General features: G+C 34.3%; 6 protein-coding genes across 7 annotated transcripts; 5 read left to right on the top strand and 1 right to left on the bottom strand.

Annotated features, from left to right (window-relative positions):
- Positions 1 to 2877: 2877 nt before the first annotated feature.
- Positions 2878 to 5810, top strand: LOC123210135. 2 transcript variants are annotated; one of them, XM_044628358.1, is made up of 5 exons: positions 2878 to 3019; positions 3218 to 3533; positions 3966 to 4046; positions 5054 to 5193; positions 5282 to 5810. In XM_044628358.1, the coding sequence occupies exons 2-5, from the start codon at positions 3225 to 3227 to the stop codon at positions 5529 to 5531; spliced, it is 780 nt and encodes a 259-aa protein (XP_044484293.1). In that variant the 5' UTR covers positions 2878 to 3019; positions 3218 to 3224; the 3' UTR covers positions 5532 to 5810. The 2 variants fall into 2 exon arrangements, with proteins under 2 accessions (XP_044484293.1, XP_044484294.1); XM_044628359.1 differs by having other exon boundaries at positions 2889 to 3019; positions 3115 to 3533.
- A 549-nt stretch (positions 5811 to 6359) lies between these two features.
- LOC123210134 (spermidine synthase 1-like) lies at positions 6360 to 9149 on the bottom strand. Its single transcript, XM_044628357.1, has 9 exons — positions 8887 to 9149; positions 8331 to 8407; positions 8071 to 8193; positions 7833 to 7937; positions 7568 to 7640; positions 7398 to 7469; positions 7090 to 7285; positions 6849 to 6978; positions 6360 to 6764 (listed from the first exon to the last, which is right to left on the bottom strand). The coding sequence occupies exons 1-9, from the start codon at positions 9095 to 9097 to the stop codon at positions 6693 to 6695; spliced, it is 1059 nt and encodes a 352-aa protein (XP_044484292.1). The 5' UTR covers positions 9098 to 9149; the 3' UTR covers positions 6360 to 6692.
- A 4566-nt stretch (positions 9150 to 13715) lies between these two features.
- Positions 13716 to 17381, top strand: LOC123212096 (aldehyde dehydrogenase family 2 member B4, mitochondrial-like). The gene is made up of 12 exons (XM_044631139.1): positions 13716 to 13791; positions 13868 to 13952; positions 14356 to 14490; positions 14621 to 14763; positions 14854 to 15007; positions 15088 to 15317; positions 15673 to 15762; positions 16015 to 16188; positions 16262 to 16399; positions 16548 to 16685; positions 16776 to 16837; positions 16929 to 17381. Exons 2-12 carry the CDS (start codon positions 13877 to 13879, stop codon positions 17200 to 17202), a joined length of 1614 nt encoding a protein of 537 aa, XP_044487074.1. The 5' UTR covers positions 13716 to 13791; positions 13868 to 13876; the 3' UTR covers positions 17203 to 17381.
- A 2347-nt stretch (positions 17382 to 19728) lies between these two features.
- Positions 19729 to 22142, top strand: LOC123212103 (U-box domain-containing protein 19-like). The gene has a single exon (XM_044631145.1). The coding sequence runs from the start codon at positions 19782 to 19784 to the stop codon at positions 21837 to 21839; it is 2058 nt and encodes a 685-aa protein (XP_044487080.1). The 5' UTR covers positions 19729 to 19781; the 3' UTR covers positions 21840 to 22142.
- Positions 22143 to 22589: 447 nt separating this feature from the next.
- On the top strand, positions 22590 to 23439 carry LOC123212105 (protein DSS1 HOMOLOG ON CHROMOSOME V-like). The gene is made up of 2 exons (XM_044631147.1): positions 22590 to 22863; positions 23127 to 23439. The coding sequence occupies exons 1-2, from the start codon at positions 22773 to 22775 to the stop codon at positions 23255 to 23257; spliced, it is 222 nt and encodes a 73-aa protein (XP_044487082.1). The 5' UTR covers positions 22590 to 22772; the 3' UTR covers positions 23258 to 23439.
- A 1869-nt stretch (positions 23440 to 25308) lies between these two features.
- Positions 25309 to 26867, top strand: LOC123212104 (bidirectional sugar transporter SWEET5-like). Its single transcript, XM_044631146.1, has 6 exons — positions 25309 to 25561; positions 25665 to 25701; positions 25794 to 26010; positions 26109 to 26270; positions 26362 to 26481; positions 26580 to 26867. Exons 1-6 carry the CDS (start codon positions 25516 to 25518, stop codon positions 26712 to 26714), a joined length of 717 nt encoding a protein of 238 aa, XP_044487081.1. The 5' UTR covers positions 25309 to 25515; the 3' UTR covers positions 26715 to 26867.
- Positions 26868 to 26930: the final 63 nt, after the last annotated feature.

Genomic DNA, 26930 nt, shown 5'->3' on the forward strand with positions numbered 1-26930 from the left:
GATATAAAATTTGCTGATTGGGTCAAAATCTCAAACAGAGATTGATCTCTTACGCCACGCAATACCTAATTATTCAGGTATTATCACATTAATTAACATTATCCTCAAATAAATAATATTTTAATTATTTAATTTATTTTTATTTTGACCACCAAGTCATTTTATATTTTTTAAAATTTATTTATTGGCGAAGATGGGGATCTGTTTATCTTGAAAAAGAAAAATCAATCTTAATCTATCGATAATGGACCCATTGTTCTTCAATAAACCTATTACAAAAAGAAGGAATTTGTCGGGCAGAGACATCCTGTATGAGATGTTTAAGGTAAGGAAGAAGATGAGCTGTGGGCTGATAGATAACAGCTGGTGTGGTGAAAAGAAGAAGGCCAATGGATGGAAATTATAAAAAATAAAAAAATATTTGGTAAAAGAAAGAGAGAGATTGAACCGACAATGCATGCGGCTGCTCGACCACGCCGTTGCATGTGCAAACTGGCATCCATATTTTGGATAAGACCATCTATTTTATTTACCAAAATAACCTTTCTCATTTTCTAGTAGACATAAGGTAAAAGAAAATTTCCTTAATTTCAAGAAAAAAAAAAAAAGCTTAACCTGATTTATGATACTTCAGTGGCTAATCCTCTGCAATTCAAAAATGTATTTAATAATATTTAAATGTTGAAATTTTGATATAGAAATAGTAGTTGAGACTTGAGAGCACTACAAAGAAGAATGAGAGTGGCGGAAACGTAAATAATTTAAAGAATAAGGGTATAATGTAGTTGGAGAAACCAATGAAGATAAAATCTAGGGAACAGGGATGTTTCATCCAACTCTCCTTTCACACATTTAATTTCTTATGTGTTTTCGCCAACACAGTCGACAATCCACGTCACCACAACGCCGCTTTTCGGTTGGTCGTTCCATTCCACATTAATGCGATCGCCACCACTTAGAATTTTCCATTTTTCACATGTGATCTATTTGATCGGAATATCTTTAATGGGTCCCGTATCCGAAAATATATTACTAATTTATGCTTTATATTATTGTTAATTAAATTTTTAATAAAATTATATATAATTATATATATTATAATATAATTAAATAATTTTTAAATAAATATAAAATAATATCTAATCATATAATGATACATATAAATATATATTCATTTATGTATTTAAAATATATATAGTATTATTTTTATATTGTTAGAGAAAATTTGTTTTGATTTATGAATGTTATTATTATTATTTTTTGAAGTTAATAATAATTATCAAAATTCTTGCTCATAATAATGAATTTTTAAAAAGCCTAGAATAATACTTATTGCTTTTTAGATGGAATAAAGTAATTTAATTTTAATAAATGGTAATGGAGGTTGACGGGAACGAATGTAACATGAAAATAATATGGGATCAGAATTATTTGATAAGCATGTTCTATAAAACGGTGTCATAAATAAAGAGTTTTTTTGTGTGTGTGTGTGTGTGAAAGGAGAGAAATAAAGTACGATCCTTTTAATTCTTATCTATTCAAGATAATTATTATTTTTTATTAAGTAGGTTCTCTTAAAAATGTCTTGAATCTTATCTCGTCCTATCATAATGTGTTAATATAATGACGTTGCCTTAACTTTTAAATATTAACATAATCATATAAGTATTAAGAAAAAAATAGTTATTATCGTTATTTAAAAAGTAAATTACATATTTCTACAAAAGATTTGATCCAAAAACATTTTTTTCACCCTTTGACAATGTATCATTTTCAACTTCTTCATGCAATGCAGAACTCAAACATGAATCTTCCTTTGGCAAAGCAACACCTTTCCACTAAGTTCTGGTTCAATCTCAATTATTAGTTTTTTAGGATTATTCATTTGCAAAGTTTGAGGTTTGAGGTTTCAAAGTTTATTGGATTTATGACCAAATGGGCAAAAATAGCATATACTTAATGAGTATTAATTTGAGATTTAAGAAACTTTGGGTGAGGCTCATTTATTTGGTCCATGGCAAAACGTTTGGGGCTAGAACAAAAAAATTTAGGTCAGATCAGAGTATGGTCTAACAGTACATGATGATTACTGGCCAGGCTTGGTAATGTGGGCTTATGACCAAATGGGCATGAAGGTTATTGCTCATTAGCTAGGTTAAAGACTTGAAATTGGCCCCGTCTAATTCATGGGCATAGGCTAGTTAGTTCCTAAGATAGATGAATGGTTATCAATTTTAATAATTAGGATAAATTAGTTTAAGTGATAAGCCGAAAAATTAGGGTATGCCTTCTAAAAAAAATGTTAACATAATTTCTTTATTATTATGTTAAATTTAATGTTTGTATAAAAATTAAATTATTAAAATTTGATGTATTATTTTTTTATGTAAAAATATTCATGAAAATTATTCTTCGAGTTTCATGTCATTAAAGTGACTATAGAAACCAAAACCCTACGAAAGAGAATCCTGGGAATGATATATAAGATATTTAAAAGTAACGATAATTTGATTGAAAAAAAGTGAAAAATACCTAAATAATAAATAAAAGGTAAATTTGAAATCCGTTGACAAGATAATAAAATTAAATTTGTTATTTATATAATACTTTGGTGACGAGATAAATTATCGGATTCAAAATTTTATTTACTTAGTATAACCGATTTAATCTAAAATGAATTATTAGACATATATAAAGGCTTTTTTTTTTTTTTTTAAGTTTATGTTTTATTTTTAATAAATATTTTCAGTGATACTGAAAAAGAGGGGCTATAGAGAATTGAGATTTATTAAAAATTTAATAAATTTAACAGAAAGGTCAACTTAAAGGGTGGAAAAGTCATTTCATCACAGTTCATTCGATTAGAAGATATAAAAATGGAGCGAAAGCTGCCTCTTGTGTTCTTACTTTTTGAGGCAGCTAAAGCCTACACAGTCAACCCTCATCAACGAGCCAACACCCACTCACCCAGTGTTTTTGCATCCAATTTCTTACAATTTTCTTCATAACCCTACATCAGGTTATTGCATACTACATCCTTTTAATCAGAAAATTCTTTTCTTTTTCTATTTTATTCAATGATCAACTACAATGTTGTTCTATGTTGAAACTCAGATAGGGAGAGAGACCAGTCCATGCTCTTTCATGCGCCAACAGCAATTAGAATATTTGAATAAAGTGGGGATCTTCACAGTTTAATCGGATTTTCCTTTTACAGGGTAGTCATGCCAGGCCCAGGTCCTCACATGATGTATGCGATGGGATCGGGGTTGGGACTTATGCGAGTTTCTAATGGCCGATTCAACGCCCACCACATCTTTACTTACACCATTAACGCCTTCTTTGGTCCTGACATCGGCTCCTTCTCTGAATGGCTCGGCTCCTTCTTCTCTGACTCCTTCGGCTCCGCTATAGCCGAGGCCATTCACCACCCTTTTTATTATATCTTGATTCTTGGCTTTCCAATGTGTATTCTTTATTCTTGGCTCTCCAGGTTTTTGCTATTTAATGGACTTCTTGATTCCGTTTCTGGGGTGAGTTCTATTTTTTTTTTTTTTGGTGCAGAATTTGGATTTTATTCTTGTACTCTAAGTTATATTTTGATGATTAGGATTGCTTTAGGTTTTTGTTGGGTTCATTAGGATTGATTTTGAATGCAACAAGCTTAAGTTGTAAAGGTTTGTCCTTTGTTGATGTTATGGGAAAGAAGGAACATTGAGTTTGACTTTTTTTTTTGTTTTGAAGTTGCTATTAATGTTTTGGAATTATTGGAAATATTAACTTCGATAGTTTTTGTCAGTGTGATCTGTTTTGTTTCATGGTACTATTTTGATAACCAAATCGATTGTGTAATTGAGAGGCATTTGGCAGGATTATGATACCTATTTCTACTGCAATAGACTAGCTGGGTTGTTTATTTTCCAAATGAGATTTACTTTATTATCAATTGGGGTTATATTGTGCAGGTGCCTCTGTCAAGGAGGCAGTGCTTCTTGTTGGTCTCTGCTGGTTCTTTATCTCATTTTTTCCTTGACCATTTATTTGAGGTAACATTTGGAGTTGGATACGGTATTGTCTTTCATTTTTATTGAACAATTGTTTGTTGTTTGCCATGTATGGCTATCGAGATTACGAGAAGATGACGGTTTAGAAATCTGTTGTACAAGAACCATTTACTTCTATTTCTTTATTTTTTTTAGTTACAATTACCTCTTTAAATTTAGTTCTTTAATTTGTAAATGGTGCCCATGTTTGTTCTGAGGGAAGCCTTTATTTTAGTTATTAAGCTTTTGAAAATATTTGGTCCACTTCAGAGTGATAAATTTTGTGAAACAAACTTCTCAAGATACTCATGGATTGAGATAAAATTTTAAATTATGCTAGAATCATTAGAATCGGTACACTCTGAATTTCTTTTGGTTAATCTTGTAATCTAGTTGTACATATTCTTAGGTGGAAATTCTTGAATCTGTTTCATCAGAGTTTTATTCTGGGGTCAGCTTCCTGTTATAAACCTGTCTCTTCTTTCTCTACCTTGGATTGTAAATAAATAATTTGGCAAAGTTGTTGAGTCAGTTTTATATGCGTGGTTATGGTTTTGCTTTTGGTGCAAATTTCATAAATCTAACATCCTTTAATTGAAAAATTAACGTGGAATGATTGAAATCTGGGAATTTCAATTTAATGCTTTAGGGTACTGACGTCCACTACTTATCTTCTATAATATAAGCTCTACTTTTGCAATGTTGAAATGGAATAAGTAAATGCAGACTTTTAGAACCCTGATAGGTGGGAATTTTTCTAGGACAGGATTTTTTTTTTTTTTTTAAAGATAAGACTAGATAATTGACCATGCAGCAATTTCTAAGGAAAGACCTTGAAGCTTTTCTGGCTTGTATCGGAGGCCAATTCTTGAACCCCTTTCCTCTTATTTTCTTGTTCTTGTTCTTGTTCTTCTTTTTTTTTTTTTTTTCAACTTAGGTACATTTTTTTTTTCTCATGTGGATTTATTTTTCTCATCATATTGATAGATCAAATATCTTTAACTGAATAGGAAAATGGTCAGTCAAAAATGTATACTTGGATATTGAGCACTGGTTGGTGGGAGGGTCGAGCACCTATAAACCCAGATTCTGTATTTGTTGTTGGCTTCTTGTGCACTTGCTTAATTGGTGGCTTCATTTATATACACAGGTTTGAAAAAATGCAATCAATCTGTTATATTTCAGAAATTTATTTGGTAGTTAACTGACTTATATTGCCTGATAATTTTGCTATGCAGAGTAAAGCCTGTAAAGTCAGCTAGAGATCAATCTGTTCAGTCATTGAAACTAATGTTGATTATAGCAAGCTTGTATTGCTTATGGTGTGCTAGCCAGATATACTGGGTGAGTCCTCGTCGAGCACCTGTTGGTGAAGAGGCTGATCTTGGAGTTCTTATATTTATGGCCATTTATTTCTTTGTTCCTCATTGTTTGTGTATAATGTCCACAAATCTTAAAGATCTTGACACTGAGCCACTTCCTCTTTAACACATTATTCTTGTTAAGGTTTGAGAATCTCACTGTTGTGTGTAGTTATCCTGAGGCAGGCTAAAGACTTCAGTTTGTGCAAACAGTGTGTCAATTCTGAAGCATTACTGCTATTGCCTATTGTTCTACTGTGTAGATGGTTAGGTATTCTCCTTGGATTATCAGTGTAGTCTTTTCTAGCAAAGAAGGAATACTTATAGATTTTACTGTTTGGTCTAGTTGGCTTTTGTAGTTTGAAACACAGCATCGAAGGAGTAAAATTAATCCCTATTCATGGTCTTTCTATCTGTATTGGTTGATTGATTTGTGATAAAGTGCAAAGTTTTGGTCGTTAAGCTTGAATAATAATGTTGGGATTTTGTTTGATGTTATTTCTTTTCTGTAACCGAGGTGCTCGGAACAAACAGCTCAAGAGTATTGCTCTTCATACCTGCTGCTGAATCTATTTGATTATTCCTGTATTTCTGGCGTTTAGAGGCTATGAGAAAGTTTATTACAAAACTGGATCCTGAATTTGCATGCATTTTAGTCAGTTTAGAGAGGATAGAAAAACAAGGAGGAGGTCTGCACTTATCAGTATTTCAGGTGACTGTCCTTTAAAACTCATCAGTTTAAATCATAAAACAAACATGAATAAGAATCTGACTTCTGCGTTGTTACAAGTCCACCAGGGAGGTAGAAGAACATAATCACTTGATGAATTTAGGCAAATTTTTTGTTATGATTCGAAATTTTTGAATGTATTAACTTTCATCAAACCTCGAAGAGGAAATTGTTGTAATCCTACTAATATCCCACTGCCCAAAAATTAAAGGCTAAACTTGGAGAGAATCAAAATTCGTCAATTCATAAGATGAATGACTATTAATTTATTGACAGTCAGTCTCAATTGACAACAAAAATTCCATGTTTATTGTATTACCGTAAGTCACACTGCCTGAATTTGATTTATAGACCAACAAATTAAATGTAAAACCAATAAATTTTATCAAAAAATTAAACATGAATGAGTCTAAATTGAGTTGCTGTCAAAGCATTGATTCTGATTTCCGAGGCCGGAGTCTGGGCACATATTGGGCGTTGCTCACATTACTTACTGCTGAAACCAATTCTGTCAATCCTTAATGTTTCAGTTGTAATGGTTACACTTTCATTCTCACTTTAATTTCGGATGACTTTGGAGTTCATTGACTTCTTTGCAAATGATGGCAGACAAAATGCCGCAGAATGTACCTGAATATGCAGCAAAAAAGAAAGGAAGATTCATAATTAATACATAGATGGGTGAAGATTACGGGTGCTTTGATGAGCAGATACCTCTGAGTCGTAAAATTTCAGCGGCCCTTTTGCCACTCCGAAAGTTTGCTTTGGATCCATGGGGTTGACAGGATGTTTGAAGTCCACAGATGGACCCTCAGTAGAGCAAAGCATGAAACCTATTACTCCACTGATGAATTCAAACGATGTTGCTCTAAATTAAATACTATACAAATGGGAGATAAATACATATAACACAGAGAAAATTAGGAAAAAATGAGGAGGATGCATGCATGCATGCCTTGGATATGTTGGAACGATCGTCCATGCATAGCTGGAAGAGCCTTTGAATCTCCGGCGACAGTCTGCAACGAGATCATCAATGTTGAGGGCTGGATACCATAGACTTTCTGCCTGGATACACATCACCCCGCCGGGGCGGAGAGCTTTTGCCACCAACTCAAAGAAGGAACTTTTGAATAGTTCATCTTCAGGTCCTGCACGCATTACATTAATTAACCGTTAAGAATTTTGAAAGGCAAATTAACAAATCTATGACCGAAAATTATATAAATATTCTTGAAGAAAGAAGAGAGGAAGAGAGGTTACTTATTGGGTCAAATGCATCTACAATTATGGCATCATAGGTACCACATTGAACGGACTTCAAAAATTTAGTTCCTGACAATTTTGCAACAAAAAACTTCCAGGGTAATTATAGAGCAAAAGCTAGCAATAACAAGGAAAAAAAAAAAAAACTAGCGAAGAACTGAATTTACCATCTCTGACATGAAGTTTTACTCGAGAGTCCTCGTATCCAACAGCAATTTCAGGGAAGAATTCCTTATACACCTGAAATAATATCATATTATACGAAATTTACAGTCAGAATTTTGTGTCAAAAGGGGCAACTTTCACAGGGCCGTGCTATAATAATAATACCGAAAGTTAATGCTGACTTTGGTGCAGGCATGATGTTGAATAATCCTGGCATATGATTCATGTTTTTGAAATCCTAATGCTGAAGAATTAAATACCACTCACGTTCACTAGCATCGTATCAATCTCGCATATATCAATTTGCTCAACCGAAGAATGTCGAGAGATTTCACGTAGGATGCCACCATCTCCTCCCCCAATAAGCAACACCTAAAATTTCAAACAAATTCAACGACAGGCCAGTGATTTGAAGATAGAAAACCGCTGTCTAATAGTTTGTATTTATATAGAAGTGGATTTGGGAAGATCCTTAAATGATTATACATTATGATAGAAGAGAAACCTTTTTGGGATTGGGAATAGAGCAAAGAGGAAGATGAGTGATCATTTCTTGGTACGAAAACTCATCCTTTTCTGTGAGTTGGAGAGCTCCATCCAGAACAAAAACTTTGCCGTAGGATGATGACTGCAAATATTACAATGGGACAATACGTTATAATGAAATGCAATGAACAGACACAAATTTAACACATGAGAAGGTACAAAAATAAACTGCCAAATCAAAATTTATTTTATTTAAATATCATATATATGTGTATATACCTGAAACACCATCATACTTTGAAATTCAGACTTTCCTTGAAATATAATTTTTTCTACCTTTAAGAAGTGTGCTTGGCCTGCAAGATACATCAGACAATTTCATTATCGTTCTGTAACCAACAATCATACTATCCCAAGGCAAAATCATCGCTTAAAAAGTTTCAGAAATTTCGGGTTTCATATATATATATATATGATTAGGTCTCCTTGCTTAAGCCTGAAATTTGCCAGCTTTAAATCTGATCTTTGTGCTTATTTATCAAAGAAAATAAGGAAAGAAAAAAAAGACCAGTGCGTGTTATGAAAGTGTCGGTTGTCAAGAAAAATAACTTGATTTTACATTGAAATGTGCTCGGGAAAGCCTGAAATCAACAAGTGCAACAAATGTCAAACACATCATCCTCTTGACGATACTGTTTTCGAACAAAACCCCATAGATTTAAAATCTTAACCCAGATTTTAACTAACCAGTTATCATTTATCTTTTCCAGTTCTACATAGATGACAAAGATGGTGATGAAGTAAGAAAATAGATAGTTAGTGTAATCTCACTGACCTGGCCATAGTGGGCAATGCTCCGCAAACCACCCAGGAATGGTGGGATGATGATGCTCCTGAGTACTTTCATCATCTTCTTCTCTTCCAACATGAATAACTGAACTTACAGCAACTGCAGACCCTCCATTACAAGCCGAAACTATGCTCTTTGTTTCTTCCATGAGTTTTTCTTTCTCTAGCCAGCTTCTTCCTTTGTGTTCCCCGTTCATAGTTATGCGTTCATTCAGCAACTTTGTAAATGAGCACTATACATAGACATATTATTATATATATTGAGACCAGGAAATGAAACCCTGGTTGCTCTTACTTACTAAAGATAATCTGTGATTAGCACAGAAAATCTCCCACTTTTTCCTTTTCCAGCCATTTCTAATTATTCCATCATCAAACTTTCTTGCCCTCATTGGTAATAAAATGTGATTATCATGACATATAATATATAAGCTTTATTGAATGGGGTCAAATAATCCAGCCACCGGCTTTATTGAATACAAAAGAAACCAAAGTTTTTCCCTTATAATTAAAAAAAATATATAAGTTGTAATTTTTATAAATTAAACTTGAAGTTGGCAGCAGAAATTATCAAAGTATTTGGAATTTTTGTTTAATAATTGTGTCAAATGGGATTGGGAAGTCTAAAAGAGAAATCAGATGGGACATGTTATATGGTGTTTTTTTTCTTCTTTTTATAAAAGTTACATGTGTTTAGAATTAGAATGGAAAAAAAATGGTTTCATATGTCTTTCTTTATGTATGTCTTTTTCATATTTATCTTTTATAATTACTTTTACCATTTAATATTAAAAATAGTCAAAACCTTTGCCATCTTAATTCTGATTTTCACATTTCCTTTATTACTATTGACAGTAACAAGACAAGATCGGATGATACACGTTGAAAACTTGTCTATTTATAATAAAATTCCAAATATAATAATGGGTTATTCTTAAGTTTTAAAATAAATATATATTGATTTGAAATAATATTGTTCGTACATATAATACTATTTGAATCTACAAACGCTAGACCGAAGGAGTGGAGGGTCAGGAGAAAAGATACAGAGGAGAGGAGTGAATGAGGCACCGCCAATTGCCTCAAGACCTGCAAATTCAGAGGCAACGTGGAAGTCCTATTAGCTTATGCCATTAAGTAGCTGAAAAAGGAACTCTTCCGGAGGTTATTTGATTCATTTATCAAATCCAATGCTTTTATTCAGGTTCCATTTTGTGCACAAATGGATCAGGCGATCCAGTGGGCGAGATGCTTTTCATCATTAGAGGTCAAGTAGAGAGCTCCACAGCAATGGAGGAAGGGTATGATTCTACAATTCTATTGTTCTCAGAGTTGGTGACTTCTGTGGTGAAGAGTTATTGACATGGGCCTTCATGCCAAACTCTACACTCAATCTTCCATTATCAACTAGAACAGTTAAGTCCATTACTGAAGTTGCGGCCTTAAGTTTGTTGCAGGCCAATTTAAACGCCTTGACAGCAACCAACTCACCAGTGGTGGGCTCGGCCGCTTGGGCAGCTTACTTTTATACAGATTGATCGGCCTTATTATCATGACGAGCTTTCTTTGAATTCTGTCTGATTTCTGTTTTATCTTGAATGGCCATGAACAGAAAATTGTAAAATCCCTCCGGGGGCTCAAATGTCACATCACTGTGCTCCATTTTAGCTTGACCGTCACTCGTGTTTAGTTGAAACGTCACATCAAAATTTCAAGTGGGTCAATCATTTTTCGTTGAAAATTTTCTATGGACGTTTTCCTCAATTATTGGTCCGTGCTGGATCCACACTTCAGGCGGCAATAAGCACCTGTGACACGGTGACTCGCAACAACCAACCGAGCCGAATACCTAAAAGAGACGTTGAGTACAATAGAAGTGTTGAAGAGAGGAAAGTCAAGTCAAAATATGGAGCAATCAATTAGAGTCGATAACTTAGAGGTCCTAAACATTTTAGGCCGTGATTCGCTCGTGCGTTTGATTGAATTGAAGAGGCCAATGAACATTTTCCACCAAGGCTTGACAAATGGCATATTTGTAAATTTGTAAATTCAAAAAAATTATTTTTTAATCTATCAAACTCAAGTATTAGTTTTAACAGCTGAAAGATAAATGTTATTTTATTTAAATATTATAATAAAAATATAATTAATTATCATTTTGTCTTTAAAATTTAAAATATTATAATAATAATAATACCTTATATCAAACTAAATTATGAATAGAATTGTAAGATATAAATGTAATTTTTAAAATTTATTAAGAACAAATGAATATTTTTCATAAATTTTATCAAAAATTATCATATTCAACTTGGTATATTTTCAAAATATTTTATAACCCCAATAATTTGTTATATGACATATACACATCTAATTTTTGTGTTTAGTTAATAATTATTTTTAAAATTATTGAGAAGTATATTGAAATTTTCAAATTTTTAAAAATACTTTTAATTTATTTTAAATTTCCAAAATCCTTTGAAAATTTACTAACACCTTTTAATTTTTAAAAATTAAGTTTGCTATTAAATATATGATTATGTATCATGGACACCTATAATTATACTTTTACTATAAAATTTTTTATATTATTTTAATTAAAATTAATATAAAATAGGGATATAAAAATTATTTAATAAAATTTTGAGGTAAAGTGTTATTAGATTATTTTTTTTTTAATCTTTTCAACAAATGTTAAAGTTTTTTAAATATATTTAACATGGGGTCGGAAATTATATTTTTTCAAATTGAGAGTTATGGATATTGTTCCATCTAACCTTGGATGGGAAATAGTGATTTGGCCAATCGAATATTTTATATTGAATTAGATATATTTTAATAGTTTATATGAGTTTGGTGTGATGTTGAACTAAATAAGTTACCCGCGGGAAAGGGGTTTCTTTCCTTATGTTCAAAATAAGTAATATTATATATATTTATTTTAAATATAATAATAAATAATATTTATTTGTATTATCATATGATTATATGTTATATTATTTTTAATTTAAAATAATCTAATTATATGATGACACATATTAAATATATATCTATTTATATATTTAAAATAAATATACATAATTTTATTATTTCAGGATTGTGGACCTATAGGAAAGATGTTAACCAAAGACGCGAAAATATTTAGTTTGGTGCATGATTTTAGTGTTGATCACACTTGTAACTTCTCTTCTCAACTATGTTTAAGCATACTTCCCACCTAATTCCCACCTAAACGTTATCCGTTCATAACACGCCTTACCTTATTATACTTCTCTCTAACTAATTATATTTAACTTTCATGTCTTATTTCTCTCCTAATTATTCAAACTATGTTATTATTATTTAAATAATATATTATTAGATGTTATTTTATTTTTAATTTAAAATTATTAGTGATAAATGAATGATAAAATAAGTTATACAATATCAAATTTTTAGAATTTTTTGTCTACATCTCTTTGGAAAAGAGAAAATCCAGTATAATTTTATAAAAAATGGATTATTTTCCATCTTAGTTTTAATTTAATCTCAAAATTATATCACGACAAATAAGAAACTCAAACACCTACTCAAAGGTTAACTGCGGTCAAATTTTTTAATTAAAAGTATGGATAAAATTGTTATTTTATTCTAAAATCTTAAAATTTATACATTTCCCCTTAAGTTTTAAAAACTAATACTTCACTCAATTATCAAAGTTTGAAAATTTTATATTTCACCTCTAGGGTTTGTTTCCCTTTTTTGACCATCATCATTCTGATTTACGGTCGACACTTTCTATCCATCTTCTAGATTTGGTCAAGAAGGATAACCACCCATGACAACGCTTCGTTGTTGCATTTGGACAACAAGATGAAGTGTCGTCCTTCGTTATTTCTCTTCAATTTGGATAAAGAAGGGTCGTCTTTCTAGAGAAAACCTTTGCTTCTTCTCGATTACTGTTTGAATTCTCTAAATCACCAAAGATGAAACTTAGAAAGAGAGAAAAAGTAAATTTTTCAAAATTTACTCATAGGAAAAAATTGTTAGTTTTCTAAACTAAGGGAAATTATTATTGATATTGCGAGTTTAATAAAAGGCCAAAGGACTATTTCCACCTAAGTTTTAATGCGAATACAAATACACCTCTATAAGATTAGAAAAACCCAAATTCTCACTCACGAGTTAACTACAGTTAAAATTTTTTGTTAGAAGCAATGAAAAAATCGTTATTTTACTAATAATATTAAAAATATATAAAATTCATTTAATCTCCCCCCCCCCCTCCAAAGTTTTAAAAAACTAATAATTTCATTTTTATCTAAAGTTTTCCAACTTTTAAAAGTAATATTTCTCCTCAAAACCTAGAGTTTATTTTTTCACTCGCTCTAGCCACTAACGATGACGTTTCAACACCTTACCTTTGTCAATGACAAAGACAGTTGGGATGATGAAGCCTAAATCTTAAAACTCTTGTCTCTAATAAAAAAATTTTAATAGTTATTAACTCATAAGTGAGTATTTAAGTTTTTAAAACTTTATGATATTTATTTGTTTTTGTATTAAAACTTGGGTGGGATATAGTGCTTTGGCCTTCAGAAAACAAAGATGAGGCCACGTCCAGTCAGCCATGGATAATATCAGTTGTTTATGTCTTTTTTATGTTGTCTCCTTCTCCTACATGGACCGCATTTTCGTCATTGTTCGCTCCACAAAAATATCTTATCTCTTTTGTCTGTTTATACGATTGTGATGCAATTCCTTTTTTTATGGGCTCCAAACGTGGATATTTTTTCTATAAATAAATAATTCAATATATGTATAATCGTTTTGGATAGAGAAGAGGGTGGTATATGAGAAGTGACTCTGTAGAATAAAATACTGAGAGTTTTAGCGCTGAAGGGATAGACAGGTGCTGTTCTGTTTTGTTTTTATGCAAGCTTTAGCATAAATCAGAGTGAAGACCAGTTAGGTGTCCTAATTTTCAGGGTTCAGCCATGGCTGCTCGCAGAATCTCTTCGTTGCTGTCTCGTTCACTCTCTGCTTCTTCTCCTTCTCTGCTTCGTTCTCTTGGTGACTACCTTCACTCTTTTTGTGTCTATTTCTTTTTATCGCTGACATCCATCTGTCTCTGACTTCATGGTTTCATCTGAAATTTAGATGTGTCGTCTTAATTTATGCATGCATGATAAATCTGATATACTCTCTGCTTGGTCAATTAAACTAGAAAAAGGAAAAGATAACGTGGTAGAAATAAAACAAATTATTGTTTGAAATCCGGTAAATATCACCATGGAAGTTAGTAGATTCATTATTCAATCAGAGTAAGATCAAGACCTGATAACATGAAAGTTAAGATTTTTCATTGGATTCTTTTTTCTTGTTTACTATGTGTATTTCTTCAAAGAAACTAATCGAGTTTTTTTTAAAATTATATATTAGAACTCACTTTGTTTGAAATATTCTCTCTTCTCAGGTATAAACTCTAGCAGGGGAAGAGGAATCAGCCGGTTTAGCACTGCTGCGGTGCTTGAGGAGCCAATCATTCCACCTGTTCAAATCAATTACACTCAGAATCTAATCAATGGGCAATTTGTAGATGCAGCATCAGGTAATCCTTTATTCTTGTGATTCAGTGATAAAATGATTATTTTGTTTCTTTCCCATTACTCTTTTGAAATGATTTTTCAACAAAGGTAGGGTTGAATATTGTTTGATGTTGCAATATCTTTTGGCCTCAGGAAAAACATTTCCAACCTATGATCCTCGTACTGGAGAAGTCATTGCCAATGTTGCTGAAGGTGATGTGGAAGATATCAACCATGCTGTTTCTGCTGCTCGCAAGGCATTTGATGAGGGACCATGGCCAAAGATGACTGCTTATGTAATAAATTTTCTCAAGTTTTGCCATGCTGTTACATCACAGTCTGATGATTTCTGATTTCTTGGATGTTCACCTATGCCTTTTATTCAGGAAAGGTCACGGATATTGTTGCGCTTTGCTGATTTGGTGGAGAAACACAGTGATGAGCTGGCAGCTCTAGAGACATGGAACTGTGGAAAGCCCTATGAACAATCTGCCAAATCCGAATTACCAATGCTCGTTCGCCTGTTCCACTACTATGCTGGTGGGTTTACTACAGTGCATTTCATCTAACTTCATTATGACTTGTTGAGTATCAACTGATTTTCTCCTAAAATTATCTAGGTTGGGCTGATAAGATCCACGGACTCACGGTTCCTGGTGATGGAAACTACCATGTTCAAACACTGCATGAACCAATTGGTGTTGCAGGCCAAATTATTCCATGGAACTTTCCTCTTATCATGTTTGCTTGGAAAGTTGGACCCGCACTAGCATGTGGTAATACGATTGTTCTAAAGACGGCAGAGCAAACACCTCTGACTGCTCTTTATGCAGCAAAGCTATTCCATGAGGTAGAATTTAAAGTATTTATTAAAAAATTACCTTTATTAAGGAGTTGAATATCTGAGATGCTGAAAATAGTTAGTACACATGAGAAATAATTTATATGATCATGTTTAAGAGGCAGTCTGCTTCTTGCATATTACACTCTTACCAAGGGATGCTCAAGCACATGCAAGCAATCAGATAAGAATGTATTACTATAGGTGGTAGTTATGGATTGCCAATGAAAGTGAATGAAGATGCTAAACATGTGTTAATAAATTGGGGTATTGCAGTTTCCTCAAACTACTTATAGTTCACACATGATTTATCTTACTTTACTGTAACATTTGAGCCTCTAATCAAAGTTGCATCCTGTCACAGGCTGGTCTTCCTCCAGGTGTTCTGAATATAGTTTCTGGATATGGTCCAACTGCTGGTGCGGCTCTTGCCAGCCATATGGATGTGGACAAGGTATATTTTGAGCTTGAACATGTCCTTGCTCATTTTTATATATGCATAAAGGTATTGAGCGTTGAAATTAATAGCTTGATGAGTTGATAGCCTAATCAATTATGTGGAAAGCAATGTGACCTGGTCTTTTGGAACCCAATCTGAGCATTTGCCAGTTGCATCAGGCATTTTTTACTATAAGCCTAGCTGTGCTTCATTATCTCATGGCTTTTAGAATATCAGTGATTAATACCATTGCCACTACTATTGCAGCTTGCTTTCACAGGATCTACTAAAACGGGTAAGATTGTTCTTGAACTGGCTGCAAAAAGCAATCTTAAGCCAGTGACCCTAGAGCTTGGAGGGAAATCACCTTTTATAATTTGTGAAGATGCTGATATTGACCAAGCTGTGGAGCTAGCACACTTTGCTTTGTTCTTTAATCAGGTATTTTTATGAAATTTTCGGCATAGAGCTTAGCTTTTGAACACATAAAAATATAATTGTTTGCTGCCTGTAGGGACAATGCTGCTGTGCTGGGTCTCGTACTTATGTACATGAACGTGTGTATGATGAGTTTGTAGAGAAATCAAAGGCACGTGCCATTAAACGTATTGTTGGTGATCCCTTCAAGAAGGGTATTGAACAAGGTCCTCAGGTACTGTGCACAGTAATTTCTGCAGTTTTGAAAAAATTTTCTGAAACTATACCTATATGTCATCTTCATCCAATTCACATGTTACAACAAATTTATGTAAAGTGCTTAAGTTGCAAGATACCTCTAATGAACCCTATCAAACTCTCAGATCGACTCAGAGCAGTTCCAGAAGGTCCTTAGGTACATCAAATTGGGCATTGAAAGCAATGCAACCCTTGAATGTGGTGGTGACAGATTAGGCACCAGAGGATACTTCGTTCAGCCTACCGTCTTCTCAAATGTTCAGGTACTAAATTGTTTATCTCCTGCTATTTCCTCTACCCATGTGATATCATATCATTATATCTAAAGTGCTGATTACATTTCAATAAAACAGGACGATATGCTAATAGCACAGGATGAGATCTTTGGCCCAGTGCAAACCATATTGAAGTTCAAGTGAGTAAAAACTTCCTTCCCCCATTTGTTATATTTTGACATCAGTTTCATCAAGGCATCTCATCACAATTATCACAATAATCTCTTTCAGGGATATTAATGAAGCGATAAGAAGGGCAAATACCACAAGATATGGCCTAGCTGCAGGAGTTTTCACCAAGAGTGTGGAAACTGCGAATACAGCCATGCGGGCATTGCGGGCTGGGACGGTATGGATTAACTGCTATGATGTGTTTGATGCTGCCATTCCTTTTGGGGGATACAAGATGAGCGGCATAGGCAGGGAAAAGGGAATTTATAGTCTTCACAATTATTTGCAAGTGAAGGCAGTTGTTTCTCCTCTGAAAAATCCAGCGTGGTTGTAGTTTTTTGAGTTTCACCATGTCCATGCTTTAGCTTCAGTGCTTTGAACAATAATAGCATAAGAAAGTAATGTTTGTAATTGTGGATCCGAGGTGCTACGTACTGATACTCTCTCTCATTGTACTTGCTTATCCGTGTATTTCAGCGTTTTGGAATGGATAGTGTAATAATAGTTCTTGCCCGGGTAGGTATGAATATAATAAAATTATGTATATATATTTATATTATATAATTAAATATTATTTTATTTTTAATTAAAAATTTTTTAATCACATAATAATATATATTAAATATATATATACATATAAAATATACATTAAATAAATACGTATAATTTTAGTGATGTTAGTTATAGAATCTGATAGAGGATGCTTACAAGAGGTACATAGTGTATATATTTCTGTGTTTGTCACTACCCCTCTTAGCGATTCAAAGACCCATAAGAAAAAATTATATTGGAATAAAGTAATCAAATGATTTTTAATTTAAATATGTTTTTATTAGAGTTGTGTAAAATAATCAATTAGAATTGGAACAAGAGCCATCGATATCTAACTTTTAGTTTCAATTCTTATTCGAAATAGCTATACTCTGAATAAGTTCGACCTCCCAGTTTGTAGAATCGATTAGCTCCAATTTCGAATCTATCTCATAAAAAATTGGCATCGGAATCAAATGACTAACTAAAATCTGATTTATTGTCTTAAATCTGGAAGAGCATGCAAATTGAAATGGAGTGATCATCTTAAAGAAAGCTACAAAAATTAACAAAAATCATTATTTTGCAGTCCGCATGAATAAGGCCACTTCACCACCCATGCTTCGAAATAAACGATTTTCCATTGAGCAGAGATCCTGTGGGTACGGTACGGTGAAAGGCCTATCTATTTTCCTTCAACATTTGGGTTTGGCAGCCCATTTTCAAAGCAGTCAAAATCAAACATGTCGGCAGCCCCAAAACTTGATTCATACCGCATTAATGTTAAAAAGAACAACAATCCAACTCCGGGCTTATTTTCTTGGAATCTCCCTCGTGGGCCTTTGCATAAATAATTGCACTAATCACAATTATCTTGTCGCCCACACAAATGTCGTCAAATTATTGGTCCACGTATTTCACATATAGACTTATATTAAAAAAATCAGTATTAATTAGAAGTTAGTTGCATTAATTTGTAGCCACAAGTAACTTGATCAGATTTTGATTGCGTGACCTCTCAACTTCCTCACATTAACCATTTCAATTCATCGTTACTGTCTTGTTAACACGGGTAGCTGGCCGTCATCTTTTTCCTTTACGTAGACTCGCTGGATATTGTTCATAGGGTTCTTATTCATTGATTTTCCTATTTTAATAATAATTTTAAAAAGTTTCTTCTTCAGATAGAAAAAGACACGTAATTAATTTTCCAATTAAATCCAAGCTTGCCTTCTTCCCTGTGTAACATGTCAACTCCTAATACGACCACGTTTCTAGTCGGTTTCTCTGGGACCTATCAACTCTACTGTGAAATGACAATTCTCTCCGTACAATTTTGAAATATATATCCAAATCTAGTTTCGTCTATAATCTGAGAAACAACATCTGGCCAATCTGTGATCTGCACGTGTCCAATCTACACGTGTTACGAAAATCTAGTGTCAAACCCGTGCCCTTCCCAGTCAACTCAGCAAGCCCAGTTGCATTTCTTTGCCACGTGTCCTCTAGATTTTTCAGTTAAATTAAGGCCAAACGACTATTTCCCAACCAAGGTATGCTGTAATGACAAGTTTCCCCCCTTTAACTATGGAAATACCAAACACCCACCCATGGCCAGTTAAATTTAACGGGATTAAGGGTAAAATTGTCATTTTCTCTATAATATTAAAAAATAAACTAAAATATAATTTCCTTTTGCCCCCCTAAAGTTTGAAAACAAAAATTTTCCCCCAGCCTAAGTTTAAGAAAATGGCAGTTTCACCCTAGGGTTTGGTTTTGAAATCTCCGGCGACCTCTCCGGCTCCGTTGCCGACGGCTTCTCCCTCCCGAAGAATCCTCTCCTTCCGTGATCGGTTTCCTCCCATTTGGAGGTCCGATCGTCGCCGGAAAAGCGGTGGGAGACGAAGAACTTCGTCGGGGAAGACGAAGTTCTTCGTCTCCCACCGCTTTTCCGGCGACGATCGGACCTCCAAATGGGAGGAAACCGATCACCGGAAGGAGATGATTCTTCGGGAGGGAGAAACCGTCGGCAACGGAGCCGGAGAGGTCGCCGGAGATTTCAAAACCAAACCCTAGGGTGAAACTGCCATTTTCTTAAACTTAGGCTGGGGGGAAATTTTTTTTTTCAAACTTTAGGGGGGCAAAAGGAGATAAAATTTTCAGGCGTTAAGGTTCTGTTAAATTTAACTGGCCATGGGTGGGTGTTTGGTATTTCCATAGTTAAAGGGGGAAAACTTGTCATTACAGCATACCTTGGGTGGGAAATAGTCGTTTGGCCTTAAATTAACCCCCGCCCTTTTATATGCGGAACCAAAGCTCCTCGTTTTTACGTTCAAAACCCAAGTTGTAAAAGCACTCGCTCTGTTTTTTCTTATCTCTGCAATGATTAAAAGTTCAGATCAAATCAATCGCCGGATTTTGTCGTTTCCGGCGGTTCACCCTTGCGAGGATATTTCTCCGGGTATCCTTCTCGGTTCTTTAATAACTCTTGCTCATAGCATATGCAATTACCAATCTAACATATTTGCAACTCAGCGAAGAAATGCCCGTGAAACTATTCGCCAGATAGGAATTCTTTTGATATTCTTCGAGGAGATTCGTGACCGTGCGTTGACTCTTCCGGATTCAGTTGTTCTTTGCTTCTCTGAGCTTCACTTTACCTTTCAAAAAGTTCAATTCTTGATGGAAGATTGCACGAGAGAAGGCTCTAAGCTATGGATTCTAATGAAGTCTCAGTTTATTGCTGCTCAATTTCGTGTATTAATCCGGGGAATCTCTACGGCCCTGGATATTTTACCACTGAATTTAGTAGATGTTTGTGGGGAAGTTAAGGAATTAATCGAGTTGGTAGCCAAGCAATCGAGGAAGGCAAAATTTGAGCTTGACCAAGATGATGAGCGAGCCATGAAACGAGTTCTTGCAATATTGAAATATTTTGAGAAGGGCATCCAGCCTGATTTGGATTTCATCAAGTGGGTTTTTGATTATCTTGATATTAGAAGCTGGAGTGATTGTCACAATGAAATCAAGTTCATGGAAGAAGTTATAACCACGCAGTGCTCCGATTTTGAAGAGAAAGAGGTCCCCTTTTTAAGTAGTTTAGTGGGGTTCATGAGCTATTGTAGAGTAGTTATTTTCGAAACTCTGGATTACAGGAATCATGATCAAACTGAAGTGAGGTGCAATTTGGAGAGCCTTAGTTGCTTGAATCCTGAGGACTTCCGGTGTCCGATTTCTCTCGAGTTAATGACTGATCCTGTGACAATATCTACAGGACAGACTTATGATCGAGCTTCGATTCAGAGGTGGCTCAAAGCAGGGAATATGATGTGTCCCAAAACAGGGGAGAAGCTAAAAAACACAGAGTTGGTCCCCAATGCAGCTCTGAAGAAACTTATCCAACAGTTTTGTGCAGACAACGGCATTTCGCTTTGCAAAACCAGTAGACAGAGTCGTGATATAACGAGGACGATTCTTCCGGGTAGTCCTCCGGCCGCCGAAGCTATAAAATTTCTGTCAAAATTTCTTGCAAGAAGGCTGTTTTTTGGAACAAATGAAGAGAAAAACAAGGCTGCCTATGAAATTCGTTTGTTGGCGAAATCAAACATTTTCAATAGGTCTTGTTTGATTGAAGCAGGCACAATCCCACCTCTGTTATCTCTTTTATCTTCGTCCGATCGGTCTGTACAACTAGAAGAGAATGCAATAGCTGCTTTATTGAAGCTCTCAAAGCACGCTAGTGGCAAGAAAGTGATAGTTGAAAATGGAGGATTGAAAGTGATACTTGCAGTGCTCAAATCAGGCTTAGGGTTGGAAGCACAGCAGATAGCAGCCGCTACATTATTTTATTTGTCTTCCGTCAATGGGTATCGAAAGTTGATCGGAGAAACACCGGAGGCAATCCCAGCTCTTGTTGAGCTTATCAAAGATGGTACAATTTGGGGAAAGAAGAATGCAGTGGTTACAATGTTCGGGCTGCTATTGTATCCCAGAAACCATGAAAGAGTGCTCGCCGCTGGCACTGTCCAAGTGCTCGTTGATATTCTTGCATCCTCATATAATGCCGAGCTTATCACAGATTCACTAGCAGTCATTGCAGCTTTAGCTGAGAGTACGGAAGGAGCAGTCACAATTCTTCAGACTTCAGCCATGGCTGTAATTATGGGGCTATTACAATCGCTAACATCTCGAAGAGGGAAGGAGTATTGTGTCTCGATACTGCTGTCCTTATGCAGCAATGGCGGTAAAGAGGTGATAGCAATACTAGCCAAGGATTCTTCACTGATGCCTTCACTATATTCGCTTACAACAGATGGCTCATCTCATGCAAGCAGAAAGGCACGGTCGCTCATCAAAATTCTGCATAAATTCTACGAAACAAACTCTTGGGGTTTGATGGGTTCTGGAGTTCAACATGAACGACCGGTTCATGTCAGGTAGTGAAGTCAATTAATTTAGATTTTAGATTCCTTTTCTGCTGTAAATACATATATACTATATATAGATGGTGTGTAGACATACAGTACAGTTGATGGTTTGTTTCCCTTTTACAATATTTGAAAATTAGCTCAGTTTTTTAAGAGCTAATTATACCAGCCAGGCAGGTTGGTTTGCCTCTGTCAGTGCGCGCGCGCGCGCGCACACACACACACAAACATATATTTGTGCTTCGATCATTTTTCAAGTAATAAATAAGACGTGTAATATATGAATTCAATTTGTAATGCTGGTTTGATTCTTCCATTGCTCCCTTCCCTTCTCATGTTTGATTATTATATTATATTATATTATATAAGCTCAAAACTCTTATTTGACCAAATTGAGATTAGGCCATCATTTTATAATAAAAATAAAATTAATTTTGAATTTAAATTTAAATTGTAATAAATAAAACCATGATTGTCATGGGAAAAATTCTCGTAAATCTATTCTTATTTCTACGATAAATTTTGTTTTTGCTATTTATCATTGAAAAATTCTCGTGATATATTTTAAATTTTATGTCAACAATATGTTATATGACATATAAAGTTTGAAGTGAAATTCGTTATATTATTTAAGATAATGTAAAAATAAATTACAAAATTTAAATTGAATTTAAAAAAAAATTAACTTCAACAGTGTAATGTAATAAAGATTATTATTTATTTATATAAGCGGAAAAATGAAAAGTTTGTGCTAGTGCGCAACGTCGCCGTTTCATTGACTATCGTATTTTCCTTCCAGTTAAACCTGGATATAATTCCCGTCTGAACCACAACTCTCTAGCGGCAGCGTCAACTAAACCCTCATACTGAAAATCACTGTTAGTTGATCGTTGGCAGTCATTTTTCCCTTCATAACCAAGTGTTTGTGTCTGCTGTGAGCATAGCGATGGCGGCTGAACCACAGACAGTGACTGAGCATGCTAAGATCGATCTGTTCGAAGATGACGATGAGTTTGAAGAGTTTGAAATTAACGAAGGTATACCTTAATTTCCTCTTTCTTTCTTTCATTTCAAGGGTTGACTCAGTTGAAAGAGTAGCAGGTTATATTGTCTTTGCTCACTAGTTGAGGTTTTTATCTTTAAATTTAAATGAAATTTATGCCATCTGTCTGGAAATTTCCTTTGAATGTCGTAGTTTTAATATAATTATTGGTCTTTTCTCTGCGTTTAGTTTGAGATATGAAATTTTGAATGCTTAATTTTTTTTTTTTTTTTGGTGTATTTATCATGAATTTGACAGAGTGGGAGGATAAGGAGGAAGGGAATGATGTGACACAGCAATGGGAAGATGATTGGGATGATGATGATGTCAATGATGATTTCTCTCAACAGCTTAGGAAGGAACTGGAGAACAACACCGAGAAGAACTGAGCCGATTTTAGTATCTTTTGTTGTTTCAACTCCAGATGATGATTTTTCCTTTTTCATATATTTTGTCTCCAAATCGTGTTTGAACTTTTAATTCATTGAAATTTAGAAGCTTATTGCAAACTGTTAGTGCGGAACAAGAAGTTATGATTTTGTGAAGTTGATTCAAATGCTTGTTAGAGTTATATCTGCTTTGATTTTGGGTGGGAATATGAGTGTATGTTTAGGTGCATGCAATGAATGGATTGTATGATCAATTGTACACATGTTGATGAAGAAGGATACTTGCTATTTAAGGTGATATTTAGAATCGTCAAAATACTGCCCCTAACCACATGTTAATATGTTATAGTAGCTAGTTGATGCATTAGTTTTTAAATTTTGTTTCACTGGTTTGTGTCTTTGTTTTTGTGCACTAGTATTTTTCTTCTTTTAGGTGAACTACTTTAATTTGTTTATGATGTGAACTGTATGGTATCGATTGAGTTTAATATGGAGACATAATCTATATGATTTTGCTTGTTATGTTATGTTATGTTATGACGGAGGTATGGTGTAAATTGAAATATAATGTTTGTATCTAAATCAATAGGAGTAGTGGCTGAGTGTTAGTTTCTTCAATAAGGTTTAGAAACTGAATTTTTTTTCCTTCTAAATCCTTTTAACCCCCACGGTCATTTTCTGTATTGGTGTCAGCTAGATTTCATTTTTACTAGTTAGAATATGAGAGAAAAGGCTGGGTCATGGCCAGGATTTTCATCTCAGCTAGACATTGAAATTGCATTCTTCTGCTTTACTTAATTATAAGTAATAGCGTGTGCATTATTTATTGAATACACAGTTTTGTTCCCCATCCACACCTACTTGTAGATTTCACCTTATGCTTCTTACTTGAAATCTATATCTGAAAAACTACAATAGGATAGTCTGCTTGAGCCTGTGAAAAACTGGGTGCCGCCATGAATGGTCAGCCTAAAAACCTTATTGGTTTAGATAAGCTTCCAGAGCTATTGGAGTGTCTTTTGAACGGTTCTTTGTCATGGTTCAGTTCTTTTCATGTACCGTTAACATCAAGGTTTCAATTATGAGAAATGTTCTCTTTGCGGGAGTTGTTCATTCTTGTGTGAAATAATGTAGCATTATCGTTGAAGTGACCGATCCTTACCAAGAGCAACTGGGATTCAAATACGATCAGCGCAATCAATCATCCTTGAACATAGTGAGTGAGGCCTTACGAAGCTGTGAGGATAATTTCTCCTTAGGAAAGAAAAAAAATAGAAGCTTACTAAGCGGGTCCAGGTGGGTACAGCACAAATCAGAGAACAAACCGATATTCATCGCTGAAAGCCCTCACGACAATTCTGGTTCTCACTAGTGTTGCTAAGAGGTAAAATAACATGCTCATTGCCCCCACTGAATGCCCTCACCATAATACAAACATGAATCGATCTCAAAGCTACAATACCCAAGAAAATTAACGTCAAAGAGATTAATGTCAAGAAAATCTCCATAAGCTGTCTCTCTTCTAGACAAGCCAGTGGGAGTTTACCTTGCAACAATTAGAAGTTCAGTTTTCTCATCTCTTTTCAATTATAGCACGTCAATGTGACACTCATCAGAATGTCATTATTTCAGTACCTAAAGTAAACAGATGCACAAGCTGAATGAACAATTGACACTCATTTTAAGTGAATGTAGCATTGCCCAAAAAAGTAATATTGCTTGTTAAATACAGGGTGTACAATTGCAAAGTCATTAATCATTTTTCTATACAGTTTGCTACTTCAAGATATTTTTATCATCATTTTGGTCAATGAATTATATGAAAAAGTTTAGCTGGCTAACGGAAAATGACAAGGATTATGTTGAATATTTACAAGTGAAAGAAAGTTTATCTGGCCAGATATATGAATTCAACCATATTTTTGAAAAATTATTATTGAAGCCTAAAGACTGGATGGCCTAATATTACATAACGGATAAACTGAAACAGACAAAATCGCCATTTGCGTGGAGCCAAGTTTTTCTAACTATATCATCAGTCAGCAGACTGTCTTCTAGTTTTTCGCAGTCCTTTGTGTTCAAAATTAATGACAGCCATATGCTTAGACTGCTCAGTTTGCATATTTATATATAACAGAGAAGCAAGAACTTGAACATTGTCAAAAGACAAGGCTACTTGATTTTCAGTATTTGTAGATTACCTCACTACACAGTAATCGTCTCACCTTCTTCTTGATTTTTCTTTTCTACTCGAAGTTATGACGCTTGAGAACTCCGCCCTTAGAACCGCCGTTGGCGTGGCCGGTTAGTCCTCCAAAACACTCGTAAACTTTGCATGCATGCATGTGAATAAAGGGACGCCAATGGTCTTTGATCTAATGAATTTATTTTCTTATCATTTTTGCAGGAAATGTCATCTCTTTCGGCCTGTTTCTTTCCCCATTGTAAACTTCTGTCTTCACTTTTAGATTAGCGTTAATTGTTATTATAGTTAATTAAAGTCGATTAATTAAAGTTTGTGGATGAATTAATGCAGCCCAACAATGATGAAAATATACAACCAAAAATCAGTACAGGCGTTCAAGCCTGATCCATACTTAGCCACTATTCTGAATTGCATTATGTGGATGTTCTACGGCTCACCTGCTGTCACACAAGACAACCTTCTGGTTATTACTATCAACGTTGCAGGTTTCATTTTGGAGACGGGCTATGTTGCCATCTTCTTCATCTATTCTCCCTGGGCAAAGCGCGTATGGAATTATATATACATTCATATATAAGCTTAATTAATGATTTAATTCACTGCTTGTTTTCATGTAATAATAAGATTGTTGCTGTATAATTTCAGAGGAGGATTATGATGGTTCTTCTATTCGAAGTCATTTTCGCTGCTGTTGTGATTTTCATCACCTTGGTTTGTTTCCATACCCTTAAAGATAGAGCTATGATTGTGGGCATTGTCTGTATCGTCTTCAATGTAATCATGTACACTTCTCCTTTAACAGTCATGGTAAGTTAATCAATCTTCCATTGTTTAATCCATTGCAATTTTAATTAATTTTTTTAGTTATATCTACTAATTGAGTTCCCTTTTCTTGCAGAAAATGGTGATCAAGAGCAAGAGCGTCAAGTACATGCCATTTACTCTCTCATTAGCCAACTTTTTGAATGGTTGTGTCTGGGTTCTTTACGCAATTCTTAGCGCAGATCCATACGTCTTGGTAAGAAAACATTCAACAAGAAGAAGAAATATTAAGTTGATATAAGATATAATACTTTGTTTAATCCAAAAATTTATATATACCATTTTTTTTTGCAGATTCCCAATCTTTTAGGAACAATTTCTGGTATAGTACAGCTAGTGTTGTACGCAATGTACTATAAAACAACAAACTGGGACGAGGACGATGAAGAAGATAGACCACCAGAGATTCAATTATCCAGCGATGCTTGATTACCACTCCAATTCCACCATGCAGCTTTCTAATTTTGATACGTATAATAATTTTTTAAATTATTATGTTAGACAAACAGCAATAAGTTGTTTCATAACATCCGTTTCAAGATTCGGCTTGAAGTTTTGTTTTGTTTTGTTGAGTTGTTTTACCTGGAGCACAATCTTGTATAAGATTGTTTTCAAGGAATAATTTTTTTAACAATCTAGCAAGGT

This window comes from Mangifera indica, chromosome 3 (assembly GCF_011075055.1).
Source record: "Mangifera indica cultivar Alphonso chromosome 3, CATAS_Mindica_2.1, whole genome shotgun sequence".
Taxonomy (NCBI): domain Eukaryota; kingdom Viridiplantae; phylum Streptophyta; class Magnoliopsida; order Sapindales; family Anacardiaceae; genus Mangifera; species Mangifera indica.

What these genes read in the sequence shown, in the direction of transcription:
- LOC123210135 (XM_044628358.1), top strand. Translation starts at nt 3,225, where the DNA reads ATGCCAGGCCCAGGTCCTCACATGATGTATGCGATGGGATCGGGGTTG. An exon ending in TTCTTGATTCCGTTTCTGGG is followed by an intron (nt 3,534 to 3,965) that starts GTGAGTTCTATT and finishes TATATTGTGCAG; the next exon opens with GTGCCTCTGTCAAGGAGGCA. An exon ending in GGCTTCATTTATATACACAG is followed by an intron (nt 5,194 to 5,281) that starts GTTTGAAAAAAT and finishes TTTGCTATGCAG; the next exon opens with AGTAAAGCCTGTAAAGTCAG.
- LOC123210134 (XM_044628357.1), bottom strand. Translation starts at nt 9,097, where the DNA reads ATGAACGGGGAACACAAAGGAAGAAGCTGGCTAGAGAAAGAAAAACTC. An exon ending in ATCGTTCCAACATATCCAAG is followed by an intron (nt 6,979 to 7,089) that starts GCATGCATGCAT and finishes TGAATTCATCAG; the next exon opens with TGGAGTAATAGGTTTCATGC. An exon ending in TGAAATTTTACGACTCAGAG is followed by an intron (nt 6,765 to 6,848) that starts GTATCTGCTCAT and finishes CTGCATATTCAG; the next exon opens with GTACATTCTGCGGCATTTTG.
- LOC123212096 (XM_044631139.1), top strand. Translation starts at nt 13,877, where the DNA reads ATGGCTGCTCGCAGAATCTCTTCGTTGCTGTCTCGTTCACTCTCTGCT. An exon ending in CCTGTTCCACTACTATGCTG is followed by an intron (nt 15,008 to 15,087) that starts GTGGGTTTACTA and finishes AAAATTATCTAG; the next exon opens with GTTGGGCTGATAAGATCCAC. An exon ending in GTATTGAACAAGGTCCTCAG is followed by an intron (nt 16,400 to 16,547) that starts GTACTGTGCACA and finishes TCAAACTCTCAG; the next exon opens with ATCGACTCAGAGCAGTTCCA.
- LOC123212103 (XM_044631145.1), top strand. Translation starts at nt 19,782, where the DNA reads ATGATTAAAAGTTCAGATCAAATCAATCGCCGGATTTTGTCGTTTCCG.
- LOC123212105 (XM_044631147.1), top strand. Translation starts at nt 22,773, where the DNA reads ATGGCGGCTGAACCACAGACAGTGACTGAGCATGCTAAGATCGATCTG. An exon ending in AGAGTTTGAAATTAACGAAG is followed by an intron (nt 22,864 to 23,126) that starts GTATACCTTAAT and finishes TGAATTTGACAG; the next exon opens with AGTGGGAGGATAAGGAGGAA.
- LOC123212104 (XM_044631146.1), top strand. Translation starts at nt 25,516, where the DNA reads ATGACGCTTGAGAACTCCGCCCTTAGAACCGCCGTTGGCGTGGCCG. An exon ending in GGCCTGTTTCTTTCCCCATT is followed by an intron (nt 25,702 to 25,793) that starts GTAAACTTCTGT and finishes GAATTAATGCAG; the next exon opens with CCCAACAATGATGAAAATAT. An exon ending in ATTCTCCCTGGGCAAAGCGC is followed by an intron (nt 26,011 to 26,108) that starts GTATGGAATTAT and finishes GTATAATTTCAG; the next exon opens with AGGAGGATTATGATGGTTCT.